The following is a 22448-nucleotide window of genomic DNA, read 5'->3' on the forward strand; positions in this document are numbered from 1 at the left end:
GACAAACTCCATGAAACAATCTTAAGAAAGACATTTCTGTGGAAAAGTACTGAAATGAAAACAACTCTTCTATTTATATGAAGTTCTGAGCAGATATTTAGAAGAGGAAGTGACTAATATTATGTTCATTTATAAGGAATAAACATGATAAAGCACAGTAACAGTTCCCACCCAGTATAACAAGTAAAATATAATACAATATAATAATTATTATCCTATAAAACTATGCATTATATTTCATATCCATGTACAGCTGAATGTCAGCACGTATTAAAGTGTATATTCCCGTATAAAGGTATTTTTGCAATTATTGCAACAAGGGTTTTTTCCTTAAAGAGGACAAAAAGTACACCTTGTCATGTTTCCAAGACACCTCACACTGTACATTAACACCGGTGACACCTTACACACACACACACACACACACACACACACACACACACATTTTCTCAGTGCAGTCCATCACCTGTCAGTCTTCTGATCTCAGATGCTGAATTGTACACCATCATTCTGAACCATGTGTAAAAAAAAAAAACCGTACTGTTCGGTATTGCTGCTTTTAGCACTCTCAAACTATTAGTTTCTTGTCGTTGACATTACTATATAATTACTACATGATCTCTTTATTGTCTGATAATCCTGATCATCACGGGATATTTTTACCTTTCATTTTGCATTTGCACACTGTGTCATTTGCTTGTGTACGAATATATATTATATATACAGCAGATTTGAATCTAATCTAATAATAAGTTCCACTTTTCAGATCTTGACGGACATCTAATATATGATCCTTGAACACACTTTTTCCATGAGAGAATAAATCTAAATCTAAAAAAAAGTGCTATACAAAAGTGAAACCATACAATTTTATTAAACTGGTGAAAAACACTATAGCTATCTGTTTTGTTGTTTTTTTGTAATAATGGAATGATCAAAGACTACCTGTACATTAACTATGCATTTAATAATGTTTGCATAAATATTCAAATAATGGAAAAATAAAAGTTGTATGCATTGTCGTTGTTTTTGAGGAGACACGTGTACTAAGTCATTCATCAGTTGAAAAATCCTCCCTTAGCATTAATAAAGGATAATGAATACACACTCTTGGTATCCGGACAGTAAATTTTTTCCAAACGTTCAATTCTTTCCCAAGGTGTTCATTCGTCTTTTTTCTGACCTTGTGATCCAGTTTATCTCTAAACAGTTCATTAAGATTTCAATGTGGTGACTGTCAGGCCATTCCATGATAGAAAACACTCCAGACGGCTGTTTCCTATTTAAATGACTCTTACAGAGCTTAGATGTGTAATCATGTCGTGTTGTACGGTGAAGTCCGTTCCAATGAGCTGCAGTCCAGACGGATTTGCATGGTGTTGAATTGTGGCATGGTTCCATGTTGGTTCAAGTCTCCTTTTACTTTCTGGAGTGTCTCTAACCCTCCCTGCTCCAAAACAAACCCCAAACCATTAACCACCTCCATGTTTGACTGTGGGAGTGAGGCAGTCTGATCACATCTTTCTCCTGTTTTATACAAGTTCATCTGTTAGAGACAAATATGTCCAGTTTGGACTCCACAGAGTTTTCTTCTACTCATTCACTGTCCAACAATTGTTTATGACTTTTACAGAGTTTGCTGCATATAAACAAAAGCAACATGCATGTGTCTCAAAAACCATAATAGATTAGATACACTTTTGAAAGCCACTGCACATGTTTTTCCATTATTTTTTTTTTTATTACATTAAACATACTTGGGATGATAAGTGTTTTTATTATAATTGATTGTATTTTTTATATATTCACAAACCAGATTATAGTTTTAATGATAAATTATATGCTTATTATAATTATATTTTATGTGTGTGTGTGTGTGTGTGTGTGTGTGTGTGTGTGTGTGTGTTGAGTTTTACAGCTCAAAGGATTTAAGGTGAACCAAAACTACACAGGGCGTCATTATCGCAATGGAACGCGGAAGTCCGCGCGAATGCGTCACTTCCGGGGCGTTGCCGAGATGGTCATGGCGGAGGGTACAGCAGTCCTTAGGAGGAACCGTCCAGGAACCAAGGCGAAGGTACTGTATTGTGTGGAAACCTTTACGATATGCGTTAGACAGCCGCGATAATTAATCCATATCGAAGAAATGCTGATTTTTCCGAAAAGCCAGTGGGCTAAAGTCAGCTAACAATCTTCTCCTAAACCACCGGATCCTGTTATTCCTCTCGTTCGTCCCACCCGTATTCCGGGCTCTCGTGCTGGACCAATCAGAAGGCGAGCTGGGAAATATGAGCCAATCCTAACTAAAGAGGGAGGGGTTTTGTTGAAAAAAACGGGTGGGTGGATGGATTTTTAGCGTCTAGACAGCTAGCTATTTGTGGACCCAGCAGTCACGACTTTCATTGGGCTGATCATGTTTAGAAACAATGCACTTTGAGGGTAAAACCAGATCCACATTTGTCTGTAGTCAGTAACTGACCAGTGATTGAGTCTATATAGAAGTTAGAGCTTTAAAAACATTTTAGAAATACTTTAATTACATTGGCTCTGACTTCTTCAGAGGATCCTTTGGTGTAGAGCATGAAGGTGTGAAACCCAAGTTCTGGTTGGGTTCTGGTTAAAAAGTGGATAAAACCTATAAACGATTCCTTATTTCCTTGTTGATATTAAATCTGTAGCATTTGTTAACTGTATGATGTGAATCTATTGGCAGGATTATTACAGCTGGCCTGATGAATCCTTCGAGGAGATGGACAGCACTCTGGCAGTGCAACAGGTGAGCGTTATGCTTCACAGTTTTCATCCAGAGATCCCATTTTAGAACCAGATATCAAATCAGATGGTCATTCAACTGTTATAATTGTGGATTAAATGATTGACAATATTGAGGGAAAAAAATAGCAGTTCCTTCAAGAGCCCAGAACGACTCTCTCTTTCTCTCTATGCAGTACATCCAGCAGAACATTCGCTCGGACTGCGCCAACATCGACAAGATCCTGGAGCCACCTGAGGGCCAGGACGAGGGTGTTTGGAAATATGAGCACCTGAGGTTTGTGTGTGTGGAGGGGGTGTTGTATGGGTCTAATGCTGACTTTCATAGAAATTATATGACTAAATGTGTTGTATTTTATTATTTATAGACAGTTTTGTCTGGAACTCAACGGCCTCGCTGTAAAATTACAGGTAGAAATACGACACACAAACACTCACACTGCTGTATTCTTTAAATGTCCTCTGATGCTGTGTTAGTAAAAGACTTTAAAACCTCTCTCTCTCTCTGGTGTGTATGCACATGCCTAATCAGGGAGAATGCCACCCTGACACATGTACACAAATGACCGCTACAGAGCAGTGGATCTTTCTGTGTGCTGCTCATAAAACCCCTAAAGAGGTAATGTATTCGTCAGACTTTCTTATGTGTGTGTATATGAATTTACGATAAAAATCCAAATGGTAGAATCTGCTTAGCGCACAATTCACATTTGCTTGAAATGTAATACCATAGTGACCATCACTTTTCGTACAAACTCATATTTCGGTTCTTGATACGCAAGCGATAGAACGTTCCATAAAGAACACGTGCGTGTTACGTGATTCATTGTTTGTGGGAAGACGTTGTGCCTCCTGCAGCCTATATGAACATTAATAACCTACTGTCCAATCAGAGCAAAGCAAAAATGTCTTATTTGACACCACATTTCAGTGAGGGGGTTGGAGGTCAATTGTATTGTATTGTTAATGAGCTTCTTGTTGGAAAGCGTGTGATGGTATCGTGTGTTCATGTCCGCAGTGTCCCGCTATCGACTACACCAGACACACGCTGGACGGCGCCGCCTGTCTTCTGAACAGCAACAAGTACTTTCCCAGCCGGTGAGCGTCGGTTAAATATGGCGTGTTATGTCTCATCTCAACACTTGTGTCCGGTGCACTTGTACTAAAACGAGCAACACTGTCAAGTTATTATTTGATATTGATCAAATAAATTGTTGACGTTATAACGACGTTTCAGGGTGAGTATAAAGGAGTCGTCGGTGGCGAAGCTGGGTTCGGTCTGCCGCCGTATCTACAGGATATTCTCCCACGCTTACTTTCACCATCGCCAGATATTTGACAAGTATGAGGTGAGCAGTATAATGGGTTCACCTGATCGGTATCTCCGTTCAGGTAATATAAAGTAGTATACGAGGTGGTATCGTAAAGATGCGAGACTAATGGTGATAACTGGCGCTGTTCTGACTACGTGCGTTATTACGTCTTACGTTCGAACGGAGAGCAAACGTGAAATGCTACAATGAGTCACACGATTCAAGAGCGAAAGACCATCGGCGGATGATGACGAGAGATCGGGAACACCTTTAAAGAGCTCAACCCAGGAAAATGCATGATGATGGTTGGAGAATGATCTACATGATCTCTTTTACAACTGTTCTACTGGCCAGATTTGGCTTCTGAAGATGAAGATCCAGCATGAAGGTCGCTGTTTTTGACACCACTGAGGTGCTTCAAAGAGAAGACGCATCCCAGAAGAACGCTGGGTTTACCCTAACACTGTATCGCTGTAAAAAGGGACCATTTTGAAGGTGATCGTGTGCAAACGTAGATAAATAAATAACTTTTTGTAAACGGAGCTCAAACTTTTTGATACCACCTCATACAATACTACAAATTGTGATATCAGACATGCTTGACTGGTGTCCCTCTGTCCTGAGACTCTGTTACACTGTTAAAGCAGATCTACGAACACATTTTCTAGTTGCTGTATTGTAATTGAATGTTTGAGGAACGTTTCAGCAGAACACATGCCTCAGTCCATTCTTTTGTCATGAAGCCGAACAAATCATGATCTACTGATTTTATCTCTGATTCGATTTAAGCTTATATACATGTAGTTGTGAAGATGAAGATTAAAACTGATTGGGTCGTGAGATCTGCTTGTCCCCAGTCCTGCTGTCACGTGCCCCTTTGCTGATCAGATTAGAAACGCAAGGGCTAAAGTCTACATTATAAAAATCTACATTTTCTTGACCTTTTTTTTGTGTATTTGTTCAGGATGAGACCTTCCTGTGTCACCGGTTTACTCAATTTGTAATGAAATATAACCTGATGTCGAAGGACAATCTCATCGTGCCCATTCTGGAGGAGGAAGTCCAGAACACCGTCTCTGCAGAGAGCGACGCCTAAAGACACTCACGCGCTCGCACACGTGCACAGTACACACAGATCACGCAAAAATGTTAACATTTTGTATCAAGGCTAACACCTTCATATATCAGTGTTGGGATTCTTTAAGTGAGGTCTTCCGTTAACAGGTTTTTATCAATAACATAAAGTACCTCACGTGTATAAATGCACAGCCTCATGTATAACACGTCGTTTTTGCATTTTTGTTTTCATCTCAAACAAGGAACTCCATGAGAACTTAGAAAAGGCCAAAATCCCTCATTTGCTTCTTGAGGTTTCTTATGAGAGCTTCACAGAAATCAGCTGGCTGATACACACGCACACGACTGGACCATCAGTCGAGCTACAACACTACCAGGGTCGCTTTAGTGTCATGAGGATTTAAAAAAAAAATAAAAAATCACAGGGTAACCATGGTTACCACATGATCTTTAAAAAGAAATGATATGCCAAACTTTATAAGCGACTTCTCGCTTTTCTTCGCTTCTTTATTCTTGCTTAAGTTATTGCTAATGTCCTGATCTCAAGTTTCAAATAGTCACAGCTTTGACCATCCTCAATTTCTTTTTTTTGGTGACATTTGGGTTTCTATAAAACGATCATTTACATATGTATGTAAATAAATAACTAATAAACAAGTGTACAGAGCTGCTGTTTGTGTGGTTTAAAATATTTATGGGACAATTTCTCAAATTCACTGTGTTTTATTTATTGACCAACAGCAGTTTTCAAAAACAGTTTACACATTTGCAAGAAACTTATACGTCTCGTAATGTAGACGCTGAACTCGTAACAAAAGAACGGTTTACATGACGACCATAAATCCCCCTTGTAATAGCAGATTTAGTTTTTCTGTATTATTTTCAGGGTTCCTCAACAACCACCTACAACACTGTTCGAACACAAAAAAAGAATTTGGACAAATGTCACTTTCGCACAAAATAATAAATGTGCACTGAATAGCATGTTCTAAAAACTATTTACAGAAACACAACTTCAAGCCAAACAAACACTTGCATGGAGAAAAATCGGTATGTGGAAAAACGTGTCTCATGTTAACTATGACTGACTCAAACATACTGCTGATATCGATATGTTTAAATAAATAAATAAATGTGGCTGGTTGAGTGAGCTGATCGCTGGCGCACCGTCACAGCGTTACACTGTACGTAAACGGAAGCTTTCATGTTGAGCGAGTTGCTAAAAAAAAAAAATATATAACAACTAATACACTGTGAGCATATGGACGTCATTCGTTCGGTTATAAAAGTGTAAACGCGGTAACGAAATATCCGAGAAATCAAAGGCACGTAGCGATACACGTAGTGTCACCCGGAACATTCGCACTTGTGTTTTATGTTTGTTGTTTTTTTTTTTAACGGCATTAAAATTATACCTATTGTCTTATGACAATATGCCTGCATCTGTGCTAAATAAATCTTGAATGCAATCTTGAAAGTTGTTTTTTCTGGGCAATTTCAAAATTTCTGAATATAAATCCAGAGTCATTGGCATGATAAACAAGAGTGTACGATACAAGTACAAATCTTGAACGTAAAAACAGTAAATATGTAGTCTGGGTTTATATCCATATAATATATTTAAATGCATCAACAGATTAAAACAAAAAAAAAAACCACGTTAAAATTATTACCGTTTCATTCTTATTTAGAATGTAAAATAGGACAAAAACAGACCCTGTAAAAGTTCAGTTTGTTATATAAAGTTTACTGCATTTATATATTAATAAGATGAATGGAAGGGGGTGGGGTGTTTGTCCTCAAACAAGTTTATGTAAACATCTTGTCTGTAGTTCTGTCATCTGATTTACACACATTTCTATTTGTCTATAATCCTGAAGTTACGTTTTAGATCTGGTAACGTGTTTGTATAATCACGTTTATTTCTTATTCTTTTGTCCTCATCAAACAAAGGAGTGGATTTTGTGTAGAGATTTTGCAGCTTCTAAATATTTAGGTGTAGTTTAAATTTTATTACGTGCACGTATTTAGAGATTTTTCGTTTCGTTCTGACGATGCTTGTCGCTTATGTCTGGTGGGGTGTGTGTTGTGTTACAGGTAGCTGGCTTGACAGGTGTGTACTAAACTGTGGGGTGAGGAAGCAGACCAAACCCTTTTATTTCAGTGCATCCTGCATGGGTGAGGATGAAATAGGAGGAGGAGGAGGAGGAGGTGGCGGCGAAGTCTGAAGATCAGGTCGGTAGTCTCTACGCAGGTGTTTGTAATGAGGGCCACGGTTGTATCTGGGTCTCAGATGGAAGGCAGAGTGAGAAAAGGACCGTATCACTGAATGGAACTTCGGCTCCTGATGAGAAGAAAGACTGACATCATGATTTTTTCCAGAACTTGCCAAAATGTACACGTCCATTAAAAAGGTAATTATTTGCAAAATATGAACAATGACTGTTGTTGGTTTTTATTGCACATTCCTGGTCAATCTCTCTGATGGAAGCCTGTGTAAGGTGAAAGTGCTTTATAGGATGCTATAAAGCACTTATACATATATAAATAAAAGACTATATAGCAGGCTTACCTTCACTCCATCACCCTGAGCCAGAATTAGTGGACTCAAACAAATCTGGTATGGTGGCTGTGCCATATGATCCATATACCCCTGCTTACAAACACACACTCATTTTAAGTCAGTACACAATAGATTTCTAGACTAGAAATCTATAAATTATTAAAGATCCTGAAAAGTGTGTATAGTTACCTCAGGAACACCAGCTTCCATCGGAGGAACACCTGACTGAGCACATCCGTTTTCCATTGGATCCGCTGTGTGATACATCATTTCAGCAGGCTGGACATATAGCAAAGGACTCGAGGTTGAAGGAACAGGGGACTAAAACACACACACACACACACACACACACACACACACACACACACACACACACACACACATGACTGATGACTGATCAGTGACACACTAACTGATTGAAGTATGTCTGCAACAGCACACACCTCTACATGAGGAAAAGCCCATGGCACAGGTCCGTTCACACACTGAGAAGGCCCCTGAGAGAAAGAGAGGGATGAAGCTTATTGCATTTCCTCTTTCCTTATTAAATAATATTCATTGCAGATATTTACATAATAATTATGTTTTGTTAAATTGTGAAAATGTGAATAGTCAGATTTAATCAGTAAGTTAACATTGTACATTTATATGCAGGTATATAGAGATTATATGTTCAAATAGGTTTTATATTTTTATATAGGGTATATGTTTATATAAGGTTTATACACCGATCAGGCATAACTTTATGACCACCTGCCTAATATTGTGTTGGTCCCCCTTTTGCTGCCAAAACAGTCCTGACCTGTTGTGCATTAACTGCATGAACTTCTTCAGCAGTTTGAGCTACAGGAGCTCATCTGCTGATTCGGACCACACAAGCCAGACTTCGTTCCTCACGTGCATCAATGAGCCTCGGCCGGCCGTGACCCTGTCGCTGGTTCACCACTGTTACGTCACCACTCATAATGTTATAATGTCATAACGTTATGCCTGAACGGAGTGTTTGTATATAGCAATATGTTGAGATATATATATATATATATGATTTTTGTCTACGTGAACATGTCTGTTCCTATATATATATTTACATATGTAGCACCATGGTCCTGTGAGGTACGACATTTTGTTCCTTTGTACAGTATGTCTCCACATACCGCATAATGACAATAAATCCCAACTCGACATGAATGCTTTCTGTGTTTAGAGAACGTCTGTTTGGCTTCGATTTTAAAATTGGATCAGAACCGCTCATTAAAAAAATATCAGAATTAAGTATTTATAAGATTTAACATATTCTCTCCTGATGTTTATGTGTTCTGTGCATGCTGACCTGGTGTTGGTGGTAGGCCTGTGGAGTAAAAAAGGGAGGAGCAGGGTGAGCCACCATGACTGCAGATCCGGGTACTGTGTGAGACTAATAAACACAAACAGCAAAATATTTGATTTGCAAATATTAAAAATATCATAAAAAGAATTTGCAGGAATTTGATTTAATGCCATGTGTAAGTCTACATGTATAAAAGATGTGTTTCTGTTTGACCCGGAGTGCAATGTGAGCGTGTGCTAAACTCACAGCAGGCCAGTGTGATGGATGTGTATTCGGCTCTGGGTTGTGGAAATAGGCCACTCCATTGTAGTAGGTGTAGGGATATCCAGTGGGCGTGGTCATGTGCATAGCACCAAATGGTGCTGGCAGAACCAGAGGAGGGCTGGAACCTGCCACGGTGTAACCACCTGCTTTAAAAACACACACAGGACCATACAACATCCTGTTACGACTTGTATTATATTGTGATTATTCATGTATAAGATGCGATGACTTATTCATACAGCGCGTGGCCACTTGCTGCTTTCGGACAGCCTGTCCGATGTTCAGCCTCTTATCCCGATAACACAGTCTATTAGTCTGAGAAAGACAAAGAGAAAAAGAAAGACTAATTCAAATGATTCACTTATATAGAACAAGAAATGACTAAATATGGCACCACCTAATTATCTCTAAATAAATCACAGGATCATTTAACCTAAAAGATTCACATTAAAAGTCTTATTGAAAACTTTGGCATGAGCTAACCCACATATGCACATTCCTTTTCATTCATATCATATTCATTATCATGTACATCCAATCTATACATAGATTAAAAGAAAATTAAAAACCCTAAACATAAAAAATATATTCTCAGAACATACATTTGCTTCATGAAGAATTTTCTGTGCATCCTCTGGAGTCACAAAAGTCACAAATCCATACCTACAGGGAAAAAACACACAAAGTAAATAAAATATAGAGAGAAAGGATTTAAAACTCACATACTGAAACAATCAGAATGCACCTACCCCTTGGACACTCCAGCACGATCAACAACAATCTTCACTTCCTTAACTGTCCCATATTGGGAAAAAAAACGCCTGAGATCGTTCTCATTAGTCTAAACACACACACACACACACACACACACACACACACACACACACACGTACACAAGTCATAGAGATTCATTCTCTTTATCAAAGAAACATCTCTGTATAATAATTTCTGATATCACAATGAGAAATATGGTAATCCATACCGTACGGTACACACACTTACTTTGGCATCAATCCCTCCAACAAAGATGCGGTTTGGAATAACTGTGCCGAAGTGGATATCCGGGTCAGCATGGGTCAGTACTGGAGGTGTTGGACTCACTGAATTAGAACTGGTCTGGGTCTGATCACACAGAGAAATTAGTTAAAAATGAGCTCAAATACATATATACATGTAAATATAGGCTGTCAATCGATTTCAATATTTATTCACGATTAATCGCACGATTGCCGTGAGTTAACTTACGATCAATCGCAACTCAATCACATTTTTATCTGTTCTAAATGTACAAATATTGATGCTTTATGCAAATTCAGCGTCTGTCTGCTCGGCATCTATCTTCACCTGGTCTCCACACCAGAAAGTTGTTGTGAATAACAAGTATGTAAAAAATAAAAAAAAATTATAATAAAAAAAAATATATATATATATATATATATAAATATATATAGCTAGCTACCTTTTTCTCACACAATTCAAAGGGTTTTTTTCATGAAAAAAATTTAAAATACAGTCCATCCAGGTTTTCCTGTGCATTTCTGTAGTACCTTCTGAGTGGTCTAAACATACAAAACCCCAATGATTACGTTTTTTTCTGGGGATATAAAATTGGACAATTTCTGTGTTTTTGTGCACAAAAATACTAAGGGACGGAAAACTCAAGAATCAAAGGTTCGTAAAAAAAGCAAAACAACTGTTTTAAATTGCTTTGGCTGAACTTTCCTAATAATAGTGGAAAAGAAATCAGCTGTTAAATCTACGCTAATATATTTATAATTGCGCAGTTTGCTACAAATGCGGTTTGCAAACTTTGAACATGCAATTAAACCAAATTAAAGGGTGTGAAAATGTTGAAGTTATTGTACACCTTCTAGATAGGCCCTGGTGTCGCCAACCTAAAATATGATTGGTTAAAGCAACAGATTTATTGTCATGGATTTGAAGCTACTGTTAATTCTGAAGGCCTCAATACAGATGAAGAGTATAGACTACTGGGAATCGTTAAAACATTAACACATATTAACGAAAAAAGTATATTAAAACATAAGTCAGTATATATGTATTAGGATTAAGTCTGTAAATGACACTTGCAACAAAAAAACTGTTACTTCAATTTTCTTAATGCTATAATTGATTATTCTTTATGCAAAAAAACAAAAAAAAAAAAAACGAATTACTCTTCTAACCTTAGTGTCCAAAGTGTCGATTTACTCGATTGTAAATTGTGTCGATTCACTCGATTATATATATTTTAACAATTTATGAAAATAATTGCAGACGTAATAATTTAACAGAAAATGATAGTTCATGTAAAAAAAAATCGTCACAAAACCCACCGCGGTGAAGCGATAATTCGATACCAGGCGCAACATTATCGCTAGTTAACCGTTACAAAAGCAACGGTTACAAAGTAACGGTCACGCACGCAATTTTTTAAACTAATTAAAAAAAATAGCTAACGGTTAAATAGCTCGCGCGCAGTGTGAGCAGGTTCGAAGTTAGCTTAGCACTGGGACTTACACCCGCGTCGCTCTCCATCTCTCTCAGGCTTGACATGGGGTGGATGTTTGACCAGAAAAATACAGTGTAAATCCAAATAAAATAGTAATATCTAATACAAGACTTGTCTAAGGGGGGAAATTTCTTCCCTCTGTAAAAAAAAAATGTCTTGTAAAAAACACAGGAGGGAGAAAAATAAAAAGCGAAGAAAAAAAAAAACGCCGAGGCTGAGGTACTTTACATGCAACAAGTCAAAGGGGTCGAAGTAATAATCTAAAATACGCAACAAGCCGTCGGTTCGGTTCGGAAAACAAACCAATCAATAAAATTAGTTCAAATTTATTTGTCTTTATAAGAGAAAAATCATACAATTCGAAACAATGCGTTATTTGTGATGCTTTAGGACAAATTGGTTACCCCCATTTTAAATCCAGAATGGACTCTTCCATTTTTCTCAAAGCGGGAAAAGTGATTATTATGTCTCCAAACAGAAAAACAAATTGTTTGGTTTGTTTTATGTCGTTTTAATGGGCAGAAATTCACTTCAGTTGTATTTTTATAGCTCTATTAATAATTAACATTGTCCCAAAGCAGATTTTCAGGCATAAATAGTTTATAAAGTATGAATTTATAAGTTTAGTGCCTATATGTATGTTTTTATCCACTGATCGATTGATTTCGTTAAATGTATTTGAGTTAAAAGTGAGATATTTGACTTTGAAATGTAGTGAAGTTAAAGTAAACGTCTTCTTGAATGGAAATACTTCAATAAAGAGCAGATACACAAAAACACTAGTTAAGTGCAGTAACAAATTATAGGTAGACGCCAATTTACGACGTAGATACTGGTCGTTATCACGCCATTAGTCGAGAAGGTTTATGCGTTCCAACGCAAAAGAGGCACTCTAAACACATTAAGAGAAGTTTTACATTGTACAAATAAAGTAAATAAAAATAAATAAATTATATATATATATATATATATATATATATTATATATATATATATATATATATATATATATATATATATATATATATATATATATATATATATATATATATATATACTATATATAAATTTGTATTATTATTATTATTGTTATTATTACAATTGTTTTTAATTATTTTTTTGACCGTCGAATCTCCGAAATGTCATTAGTCGAGTGGTCGGAGGTCACGGTCTGACTGTACATTTACTCGGTTACTGTCCACCACTAATAACTGATTCAAAAGGGAATCCATCCTCAACTGGGTGGCACCAAATGTGCATTCATTACAGTTCCACAATGAGGTGTACTGTTCTGTGATTGGTCCTCAAATGCTGTGCATACAAATTGCATTCCCAAGCCATTGTAGCAGGCGATTAATATCAACTACAGTCCAAATTTATCCTCATGGTTCTTGAGCTGCTCAATATCTTCATGTAGATAACTGGGATCTCTACAGAGAGCAGCTGCTCTACTTGTAAGACCACTCAGATAAGGGAAATGAGATAAAATAGTACATAATGGACAGAAGAGTGGGCTATTAGGGTTTATCTTATATTATTATTTTATGCATTTTATTTTATGTTTATTTTTTTGTTTGTTTATCTATTTATTATATTTCAATGCCACTATATTTTCCATTTTACCATCCATTTCCTAAGTTTATATAAAATCATTATATTTAAAATCATTTAGAAATTATTAAAGATTAAGAAGCCTACTTATTTTAATAGTATAATGTATTATTATTATTTTTTACTTTAAAAAAAAATCCTTGTGGAAATAAAAACACACATCAGACACACAGATGTCTGTCAGACATCCCAGTTTTTTTTTTAATGAACATATAACTAAATCTTTCCAAAAATAATCCTAGGGAAGAAAATATTACAATAATTGCAGAACTATTTTTAGTTTATAAAACGTACAGCTATGTAAAACTTAAATTTAAGACATTTAGCTTGATAAATATCTTGAGCCTCTATACTGTTGTCTGTATTGTCTTGTATAGTCTGTTTTTGTCTTGTCTTGTCTGTTTTGTCTTGTATAGTCCAAGCTGAATGTATAGTTTTTATTTATGTTTGTACTTTGAGAGTGACTAACAGCTGGAACCAAATTTCTTGTGTGTGTCAACACACTTGGACAATAAACCTGATTCTGATTCTGATTCTGTTGCTGTGTCTCGTTTGATTCCCAACTCCGTCCAGCAGAGGGCGCAGACATCAAATCCCGAATAACAGGCGAAGAAGAAAAGGAAAAACATAATGGAGGAGGAAGTCAACAACAAATCCGACAAATAAGCATAATTAAACGCACAAACTGATAAGGAAGTCATCCAGAATCATCCAGATCTACTCCGGATTAGAAGAAAAAACATGGCTTTTGTCACCGCCAACTGGAATCCTCTTGGGGAGAATTTTTACAGGTAAAATCACACACAGCTGTTTATAGTAGATTATTTATCATTTAAAACAAAATAACCAAATAAGTATCATGAAATGTTAATGCTTTTAAACTCGATCGAACGTGTAAAAGCAAAGCAAATGACTGCTTTGGACAATTACTGCTGAAAATGTGCAGATCATTTGGTAAGTAATGGAAGGCTGGGCGGTCATGTGACAGGGGTGGTGACGTCATGATCAGCAGGGAATTGGATTTAAATAAATTGGATCGAATAAATAAATGAGTGGATCAAATCTTTGTCATTGGAAAAAAACATTTAAAAAAAAAGTTATAATTAATATTCTGTACACAGTTATAATGTGCAAAATGAAAGAAAGTAAAAACCCCCAGCTGCATTTCATTAAATATCTTTATTACGAGGAAATTATTTCGTTATTACCAAAGAATCGTAGCTTGTTATCAAGTTTATCAGACGCTAAAATTATTACGATTATAAATTTGTTGGAAGACATTGTTTATCATTAAAGAATGTGTACCAATAATTATTACAAATATATTTTTCTGTAATAATGAGACGATGCTGCTGATGCAAATGATGATGATGATGCTTCATTGCTGTCATGCAGTAGAATATAAAACCCGTCATCATCATCAGCTAGGAAGTATGAAATCTGTGCTCCACATGTTCTTGTATAAACCTGGCATTTACACATATTTCATATTATTACTATGTAGTGCATCTTATTATTTTTGGGTATTTGTTGTCTTCTTTAATGTTGATTTAATTCTTGTCTATACATAAAGTCCTTTCTTTTGTGCATGATAAAAGTTCTTCACATGATTTATCTTTGCAATGATTTTAATTTCTTTTGCACAATTAACAGGAAGTTTGAGCTGTATGAGATGGGCTGGAATCTAAAGGATGGTCTCAGAGACTGCTTGATAGCTGCAGCTCCATACGGTGGGCCAATCGGTAAGTTATGGACACTGGAGCTGCTTTTCTTTATTAGATTTTTATTTAATTGACAATTCTTATATTAATTTTTTTATCATCAACAAATCACGATGAGATTACTGATCGATTTTACATATCAGGTTATGACAGCTTTATTGTTTTATGTATGTGTATAATTGTACATCACAGTCTAAGCTCCTTTTGTCTGTAACATTGTTCGTTGATTAATGTTTATTATGTGCAATGCTATTTGTGTCTTTATAAGAGCCATAGAGTTTTTTTTACTTCCACCATAGAACACATCAAATCCAAATGAACATTATTTATATGCTAAATAAAACCTATTAAATTCAAGTTAGCACTCAGACAAGACTCCTGAGCTTTCACAAGCTTCTTGTTATATTATTTGCATTTTGTGTGATATGAATACAATATTATTGGTCAGATAGACATTTATGGTAAAAACTGTTCAAAAAAGCTTTATGTGGGGGGAAAAAAGCCCCCCTTATTTCAATCGACTTATAAATTTATAAATGTTAAAAACATATCAATAGCCATGCACCTAAGCAGTTAAGGCTTAAGGGTCCAGCAATGGCAACTTGGTTAGGCTGGGATACGATCTCATGACCTTCCGATCAGAAGTCCAACATCTTAACCACTTCACAATTCTATTGAGGACCTGTCTTATATCTGTCTCAGCTCTTCTGAGGGAGCCTCAGCGCCGCTCTCCCAACGCCCGGCCCCAGTTAGAGATCTATTCTTCTTCTGGAGGAACTCTTGCCAGCTTTCCGGTAAATACCACGTGACAAATAATTGGGAAGTGAGATTAAGTGTTTGCAGGAGCAGGTTTGATTAACGTGTTTGTGTTGTGTTTGTGCAGTGGAAGAGTGGTGTGGTGAAACAGCTGGGCTGGACGGTGTGTGACGATCTCCTGTGCATTCAGGAAGATGGCACCGTACTTATCTACGACCTTTTTGGTGATTTTAAGAGACACTTCAGCATGGGCAATGTAAGATCTGACAAACCACCCTTGTGCTTTGTCTCAGGATAATTTCACACGTATCAGTCCATGTGCCGACGATTAGCCAATGTGTTATTTTTACGTCGAGGTGAAATTAGAGTGTAAATACATCTAATTTCTAATTCTCTCTGCAACTAGGAGGTGGGGCAGAGTCAGGTTGTGGAGGCCAAGGTCTTCCATTCACCCTATGGAACTGGAGTTGCTATACTAACAGGAGCATCCCGGTTTACCCTGGCAACTAATATAGATGATCTGAAGCTAAAAAGGTTACCGGAGGTACCAGGTGAGCGCCCTGTCATTCTTTTTATAATTTTTTTCTTTAGCATATCTTTAATCTTGAAAATTTTTCTGTTAATGGTTATACTCCAGGTCTCCAGGGGGCACCATCTTGCTGGGCAGTGCTTACCCAAGACAGACAAAGTAAAATCCTGGTGGCAAATGGTGCTGATATTTATATTTTGGATTATGGCGCCTGCACTGCTGTGGTTAGGAGCTGCTACACACACACAAACACACTCTCATATCAGTTTATAGTAAATGCAGAAGGCAATTTATAAGTGCTGACTTATGTGTGTGTGTTTCAGAGCCCTCCAGGCCTCTCTTCTCAAACCAACAGTATAGTACACATGTGTGTGTCATTCAGCTATAAGTACCTGGCACTGTTTACTGACTCGGGCCATGTTTGGATGGGTTCCACTAACCTGAGGGTACGTATTGAATATAGTACTCAGCTATATTGCTTAATGTACATGCAGAATGTACGACACGTCGCTTGTATTACAGGAAGTAGTCCCCAAAAGAGTATTTGAACCAGAGAGATCTTTTTCACACAAGCTCTCTCTGCCCTCTTCCACATACCTGAGCTCACAGACACCCAGGATTGGTTTGCATCTCCGTGAATGACGGGAGAGAAGGAGTGTGCTATCTGTTAACCTGTTACAAAGCTAGTTTTTAAATTTTTTCATACCACCCTGTACCTCACAGTCACGCCACCTAGTGAAATAACACACATTTCAGCGATTCTTTTGACTTTTAGTTGCTGTAAAGGTCAGAAAACTCACTTAACGTTTATACCTGCAGGAAAAACTCAGTGAAGTTGAGACCAAAGTCAGAAATCCACCCAGACAGATGGCATGGTAAGTTAAAAAAGTTAGATTTTTATAAAGTGTGTTGGATTCCTGTATATAACCTGTATATCTAAATATCTGTGGCGGTCTGGGAAAACACTTAAGATGCCACTCTTAAATATTTCGGCAAGCAAAAAAAGTTGGTGTTTGGACAGAAACATGAAGGTTATTTTATCTACATAATCAATTTGCCCTAAACAAATCCAAAACCTTGCGAGCTGATTTTTATGATTTGTTTTCAAATGGTTTATTACAGATGCAATTGACACCAACAGACACCATGTGATACATTATATGTGTATAAATTATATATATTTTTGTTTTCTCTATTTTTTCTCTGAAGGTGTCGCAGGCCTAAAAGTCAGCAGCCCTCAGTGGTGATCATGTGGGATCGGTACTTGCTAGTAGTAGGAGTGTGTAAAGACACAATCCCATACCACCTTGAAGACGACTCCATTCTGGTCCCAGAGCTGGACAGTGTTCGAATCATCAACGCTATTAATCATGAACTTTTGCAGGAGGTGCCAGGTTGGAAACACACAAACACACACACACACACACACACACACACACACACACATGCAAATATGCACAGTTTTGGTAATTAAGTTACAAATAATACACAGATAAATTTTGCCTTGTTTGGTAGATGCCTGTGAAGAAATCTTTAAGATCGCCTCAATGGCTCCTGGAGCACTGCTGCTGGAGGCTCACAAAGAATATGAGGTGGGAGTGTGGTGAATATTAATGGTATTATTTTATTATTCATGATAGTTTTTTTTTTTTTGTGGTCATTTGATTGATGGAACTATCAGCTATCAGGTTTATCGGTCCTCTGTCATTACGAGAGCGGCCTCTAGAGGCGAATCATTGACGGCACATGATGTTTTTTTACGTGCTGCACGAAGAGCGCTATATTGTAATATTTACAATTTATTAATTATAGATTTATATTTGTTAATTAATATATTTATATTTATTTCGTTTAGCCCAATTTCAGTACTGTGATTTTTCTTTTGGTAATAAAGTTCAGTTCTATTTGTTCTCTTTGTTTGTTTTCCAGTATCTATTTAAAAAAACTTTTGGTTAATTAATGGGTTATTGCTAAGTACGATCCAACCTAGCTATCGGTATTGGTAAAATAAGATCGGTCGAACTCTACTTTGTTGCAAACGACAACTTTGTTTTGTCAGGATGGAGGTGTTATATGAGAATGTGTAAATATTATGTCTATATGTGTAGAAAGAGAGCCAGAAAGCAGACGACTATCTGAGGGAAATTAAGGATAAGAATTTGTTGGGCGAGGCAGTGAAGCAGTGTGTGGAAGCAGCAGGACATGAGCACGAGGCAGAGACACAAAAAACACTTCTGAGGGTGAGGTTTATTATACTGTATAATATGTTATACTATGTTTAACATGCATAAGCTGTTGATGTCTAGATAAATTCTTTTTTTTTAATATATATAATATATATATATATACACTAATAAATATAATTTTTTCTTCACTCTGTCAACAGGCAGCCTCCTTCGGGAAATGTTTTCTGAGTAACTTTCCTCCCGAGCCGTTTGTCACCATGTGTCGAGACCTGCGAGTTTTAAACGCTGTGAGAGATTACACCGTGGGAATCCCGCTCACACACACTCAGTTCAAACAGATGACTGTTCAAGTGCTCACAGACCGGTGAGACAAAACCTGTTCATTTTTGTCAGTGTATTATTATCAATATCACCATTATTATTATTATTATTATTATTATTATTATAAAAGCTTTGTAACACTAGGATTGAAAAAAAGTTTCAAATACAACGAGAAAAGAAGCAAATAGGTGGTAAAAAAATATGGATGTACTAAGCTAGCAAACAGGAATGAGAACGAGACGAAAAAAAGGTCAACCAATAGGATAAATATTGAAACAGAAATATGTTATTGATATCGAAAGTCATTATTCCAATTTTTCTATTTTGATCACTTTCTTCCTCTGTCTTTTTTTTTCTTTCTTAGATTGGTATATCGCAAGTTGTATCCTCTGGCCATCGAGATCTGTCGCTATCTGAAAACTCCTGAGTACCAGGGTGTGAGTCGTGTGCTCAAACACTGGGCCTGCTGCAAGGTACGCTGTAGAGGCTGAACCACACTAAGGCAGGGGTGACTGTGTCTCCCCTTAACCCCCCTTGGTAGCTTCTCAATTTATTTCTATTCCTTTTAACTCAATTATTAGTGTGTTTCCATCACCAGTAAATCACACCGTTAGAAAGGTCATAGAGAGAGCATAAGCTGTTGTAGGAGTGGAATTGATTGAGACAGTTAATGTGTGTGTGTTTGTGTGTGTGTGTAGGTGCAGCAGAAAGAGGAGGCTGATGAGATCATTGCAAAGACCATCAGTTTAAAGCTGGGTGACGCCGCTGGAATCTCCTACTCCGAAATCGCAAACAAAGCCTACGAGTGCGGTCGCACCGAACTCGCAATTAAGGTACACGCAAATGTGCACAATGTCGTGTCATTTTGACTGTCTGCATTCGTTCTTTAGTCCTCACTGCTGTTCTTTTTTCCATTTCTCTCTTCTTTAATTTCTCAGCTGCTGGAGTTCGAGCCTCGATCTGGTGAGCAGGTTCCTCTTCTGCTCAGGATGAAGAGGAGCCAGTTAGCACTCAGCAAAGCCATCGAGAGTGGAGATACTGACCTTGGTACACACACACACACACACACACACACACATGAAAAATGTACAGTCATTTATTTGGTAAAGTTTTCTTCGAAAAGAGGAAGCAATATGGAGTCTCCAGTGCTGATGCTTTGTCAGGGCTATTATGTTTTTTCTGCCACTTGAAGGTCTAAAGGCAGAGTACATTGTGTTTTGTGTTTTGTGTTTTTTTTTTTTATAACAATGGCTAAATTTTCCTATCACAGTGTATACAGTGGTGACGTACTTAAAGAATGAGATGAACAGAGGAGACTTCTTCATGACCCTTAGGAATCAGCCCGTGGCCCTCAGCCTCTATCGACAGGTACCATTTACGCTTCACCGTGCGTTAGTATTCAACATGGTGTGGATTTCTGCATTTCACTTCCTCATATGTGTTTCAGTTCTGTAAGCATCAGGAACAGGATACGCTGAAGGATCTTTTCAATCAAGATGATGATCACCAGGAATTGGGCAATTTCCACGTGAAAGCCAGTTATAAAGAAAAAGTATGATTTTTAAAAAGACTATGGGATCTCTGTAAGAGATTTGGGTTCTCCGATTGAATTAATCCAGTGTCTGTGTGTAAATTTCGCAGAGGCTGGAGGCTCGAATTGCTTCGTTACAAAGTGCTGTAGACGAGTACAACAAGGCCAAGAATGAATTTGCTGCCAGGGTAAGGAATACAGGATGAATACAAGGTGCTACATTAGATAACATAAATGAACAGAAGGAACGGTATACTAACAAAACTAAGTGCACATGTGCACCATTTAGTGCAATAAAAAAAGAATATATATATATATATATATATATATATATATATATATATATATATATATATATATATATATATATATATATATATATATACATATATATTTGTGGCATAACGGGGACTATCTGTATTGTTTTATATATCATATACTGTTACATATTTATATCATATACATTATATAATTGGCCTCTATTTTTGTTGTTGTTGTTGTTTAGGCCACAGAGGAGGAGATGCGTCTGCTGCGTTTCCAGAAGAAGCTGGAGGAGGATAAAGGCGAGTGTCTCCTGGGTTTCTCTCTGCATGACACTCTGTGCACCCTGCTATCTATGGGTCTCCACAAGCAGGCCGAGCAGCTCTACAAAGACTTCAGAGTGCCTGATAAGAGGTACATGTCTGTTATTGGCAAATAAACATTTAGGTACACATTAATTACCATGTACTTTTGCAAGACGTTTCAATTTCACAGGTGGCATATGTACTTACTTACTTATTATACTTACCTATAATCAGATTCAAACCAAGTTTGTGGTCCAGCATTATACCAAGATATTTGTAGTTTGTTACTGATTGTATTTACTCTGTGTTGATTAACACAGGATGAGTTACATTTTGTTCCTTCTCTCTAAAATTCAACCATCACCCAACTTTATATTATTGTATAACACTGGCCCTTTATACAATGATGCCATGTCACTGATCGTAAACACATTGAGATTATATCAATTTTGTGAAAGAGAGGGTCACCTGGATAAGTCACATTAGTGTTGTTTCCTCACAGGTATTGGTGGCTGAAGCTGACAGCGCTTGCTGATAAAGCAGACTGGGAGGAGCTTGAGAAATTTGCCAAAAGCAAGAAATCACCCATTGGCTACATGGTAAAAAAGAGAAACCTAGACTTCGTTTGTGTTGTTGTGAAACCGCCCTACGATGTTTGCTGAACTGTGGTCTCATTTACAGCCTTTTGTTGAAGTGTGCGTGAAACGCAACAACAGATTCGAGGCCAAGAAATACGTGTCGAAAGTCACACCGGAGCAGAAGGTCAAAGCCCATCTGGCAGTCGGGTAACGATTTTTCTTAGCAACATTACATGCGTTATTTTTCTTTCAGATTCTCCATTTATTTTGATTGATTTATTTTTATTTCAGCGATTTGGAAGGGGCAGCAGATGCAGCTATTGAAAGAAGGAACGAGGGAGAGATCACCACTGTCCTGTCTCACTGTTCCCCCGGCACAGACCGTGCTCTGGTAGAGCGCCTTAACCGAGCCAAGACCACTGCCACTAAAAAATGAACCAGAAGATCACACGACTTTGCCCATTGCCGAATAGTGATCAGATCAGTGCTCTCCACATGTTTGCTCGCAGTATTGACCACTAAAAGGGTCTTTGAGAACGTGTGATGAAGTTTCAGTAAAAATAAATGCACTTAATGAAGCTTCGGAACAGTGAACACGTCCTCGAGCTGTTTTCATTCCATCTGTTATCATTTCTTTTACTGGAACTGCAGTTACTTCATATTCGTACTTAATGCAAATACGACTTATTCCTCGGCTTTATTCGTGTTCTGAACTCGTGTTCTTTCTGCCTGTAAAAAAATAATTCATGTACTGTTTTGTGTTTAGACACCTAAATAAACTTATCTCGTGATTTGTTTTTTATGTTTTCCTGCTCATTATTT

General features: G+C 37.2%; 3 protein-coding genes across 9 annotated transcripts; 2 read left to right on the forward strand and 1 right to left on the reverse strand.

Moving 5' to 3' along the window:
- Positions 1–1953: 1953 nt before the first annotated feature.
- On the forward strand, positions 1954–5828 carry LOC310716401 (MOB-like protein phocein). Its single transcript, XM_083523633.1, has 8 exons — positions 1954–2077; positions 2714–2776; positions 2949–3049; positions 3141–3183; positions 3305–3391; positions 3791–3870; positions 4010–4121; positions 5050–5828. The coding sequence occupies exons 1-8, from the start codon at positions 1991–1993 to the stop codon at positions 5179–5181; spliced, it is 705 nt and encodes a 234-aa protein (XP_083379759.1). The 5' UTR covers positions 1954–1990; the 3' UTR covers positions 5182–5828.
- Positions 5457–12209, reverse strand: LOC310716332 (protein boule-like). 7 transcript variants are annotated; one of them, XM_083523415.1, is made up of 11 exons: positions 11837–12209; positions 10319–10438; positions 10066–10157; positions 9919–9979; positions 9556–9631; positions 9299–9462; positions 9056–9139; positions 8169–8222; positions 7915–8004; positions 7735–7815; positions 5457–7506 (listed from the first exon to the last, which is right to left on the reverse strand). In XM_083523415.1, the coding sequence occupies exons 1-11, from the start codon at positions 11870–11872 to the stop codon at positions 7318–7320; spliced, it is 1047 nt and encodes a 348-aa protein (XP_083379541.1). In that variant the 5' UTR covers positions 11873–12209; the 3' UTR covers positions 5457–7317. The 7 variants fall into 7 exon arrangements, with proteins under 7 accessions (XP_083379541.1, XP_083379540.1, XP_083379539.1 ...); XM_083523414.1 differs by having other exon boundaries at positions 7735–7818; XM_083523413.1 differs by having other exon boundaries at positions 7915–8046; positions 9299–9459; positions 11837–12208.
- A 1133-nt stretch (positions 12210–13342) lies between these two features.
- Positions 13343–22423, forward strand: vps16 (VPS16 core subunit of CORVET and HOPS complexes). Its single transcript, XM_083522901.1, has 22 exons — positions 13343–14229; positions 15092–15180; positions 15862–15953; positions 16043–16171; positions 16322–16466; positions 16553–16668; positions 16768–16890; positions 17264–17319; positions 17654–17838; positions 17960–18036; positions 18553–18684; positions 18831–18994; positions 19316–19424; positions 19650–19784; positions 19890–19998; positions 20222–20319; positions 20399–20503; positions 20593–20670; positions 20988–21157; positions 21551–21647; positions 21730–21833; positions 21918–22423. Exons 1-22 carry the CDS (start codon positions 14180–14182, stop codon positions 22060–22062), a joined length of 2508 nt encoding a protein of 835 aa, XP_083379027.1. The 5' UTR covers positions 13343–14179; the 3' UTR covers positions 22063–22423.
- The last annotated feature ends 25 nt before the right edge of the window (positions 22424–22448 follow it).

The sequence above is a fragment of the Silurus aristotelis genome (genome assembly GCF_946808225.1).
Source record: "Silurus aristotelis genome assembly, chromosome: 2".
Lineage (NCBI taxonomy): Eukaryota > Metazoa > Chordata > Actinopteri > Siluriformes > Siluridae > Silurus > Silurus aristotelis.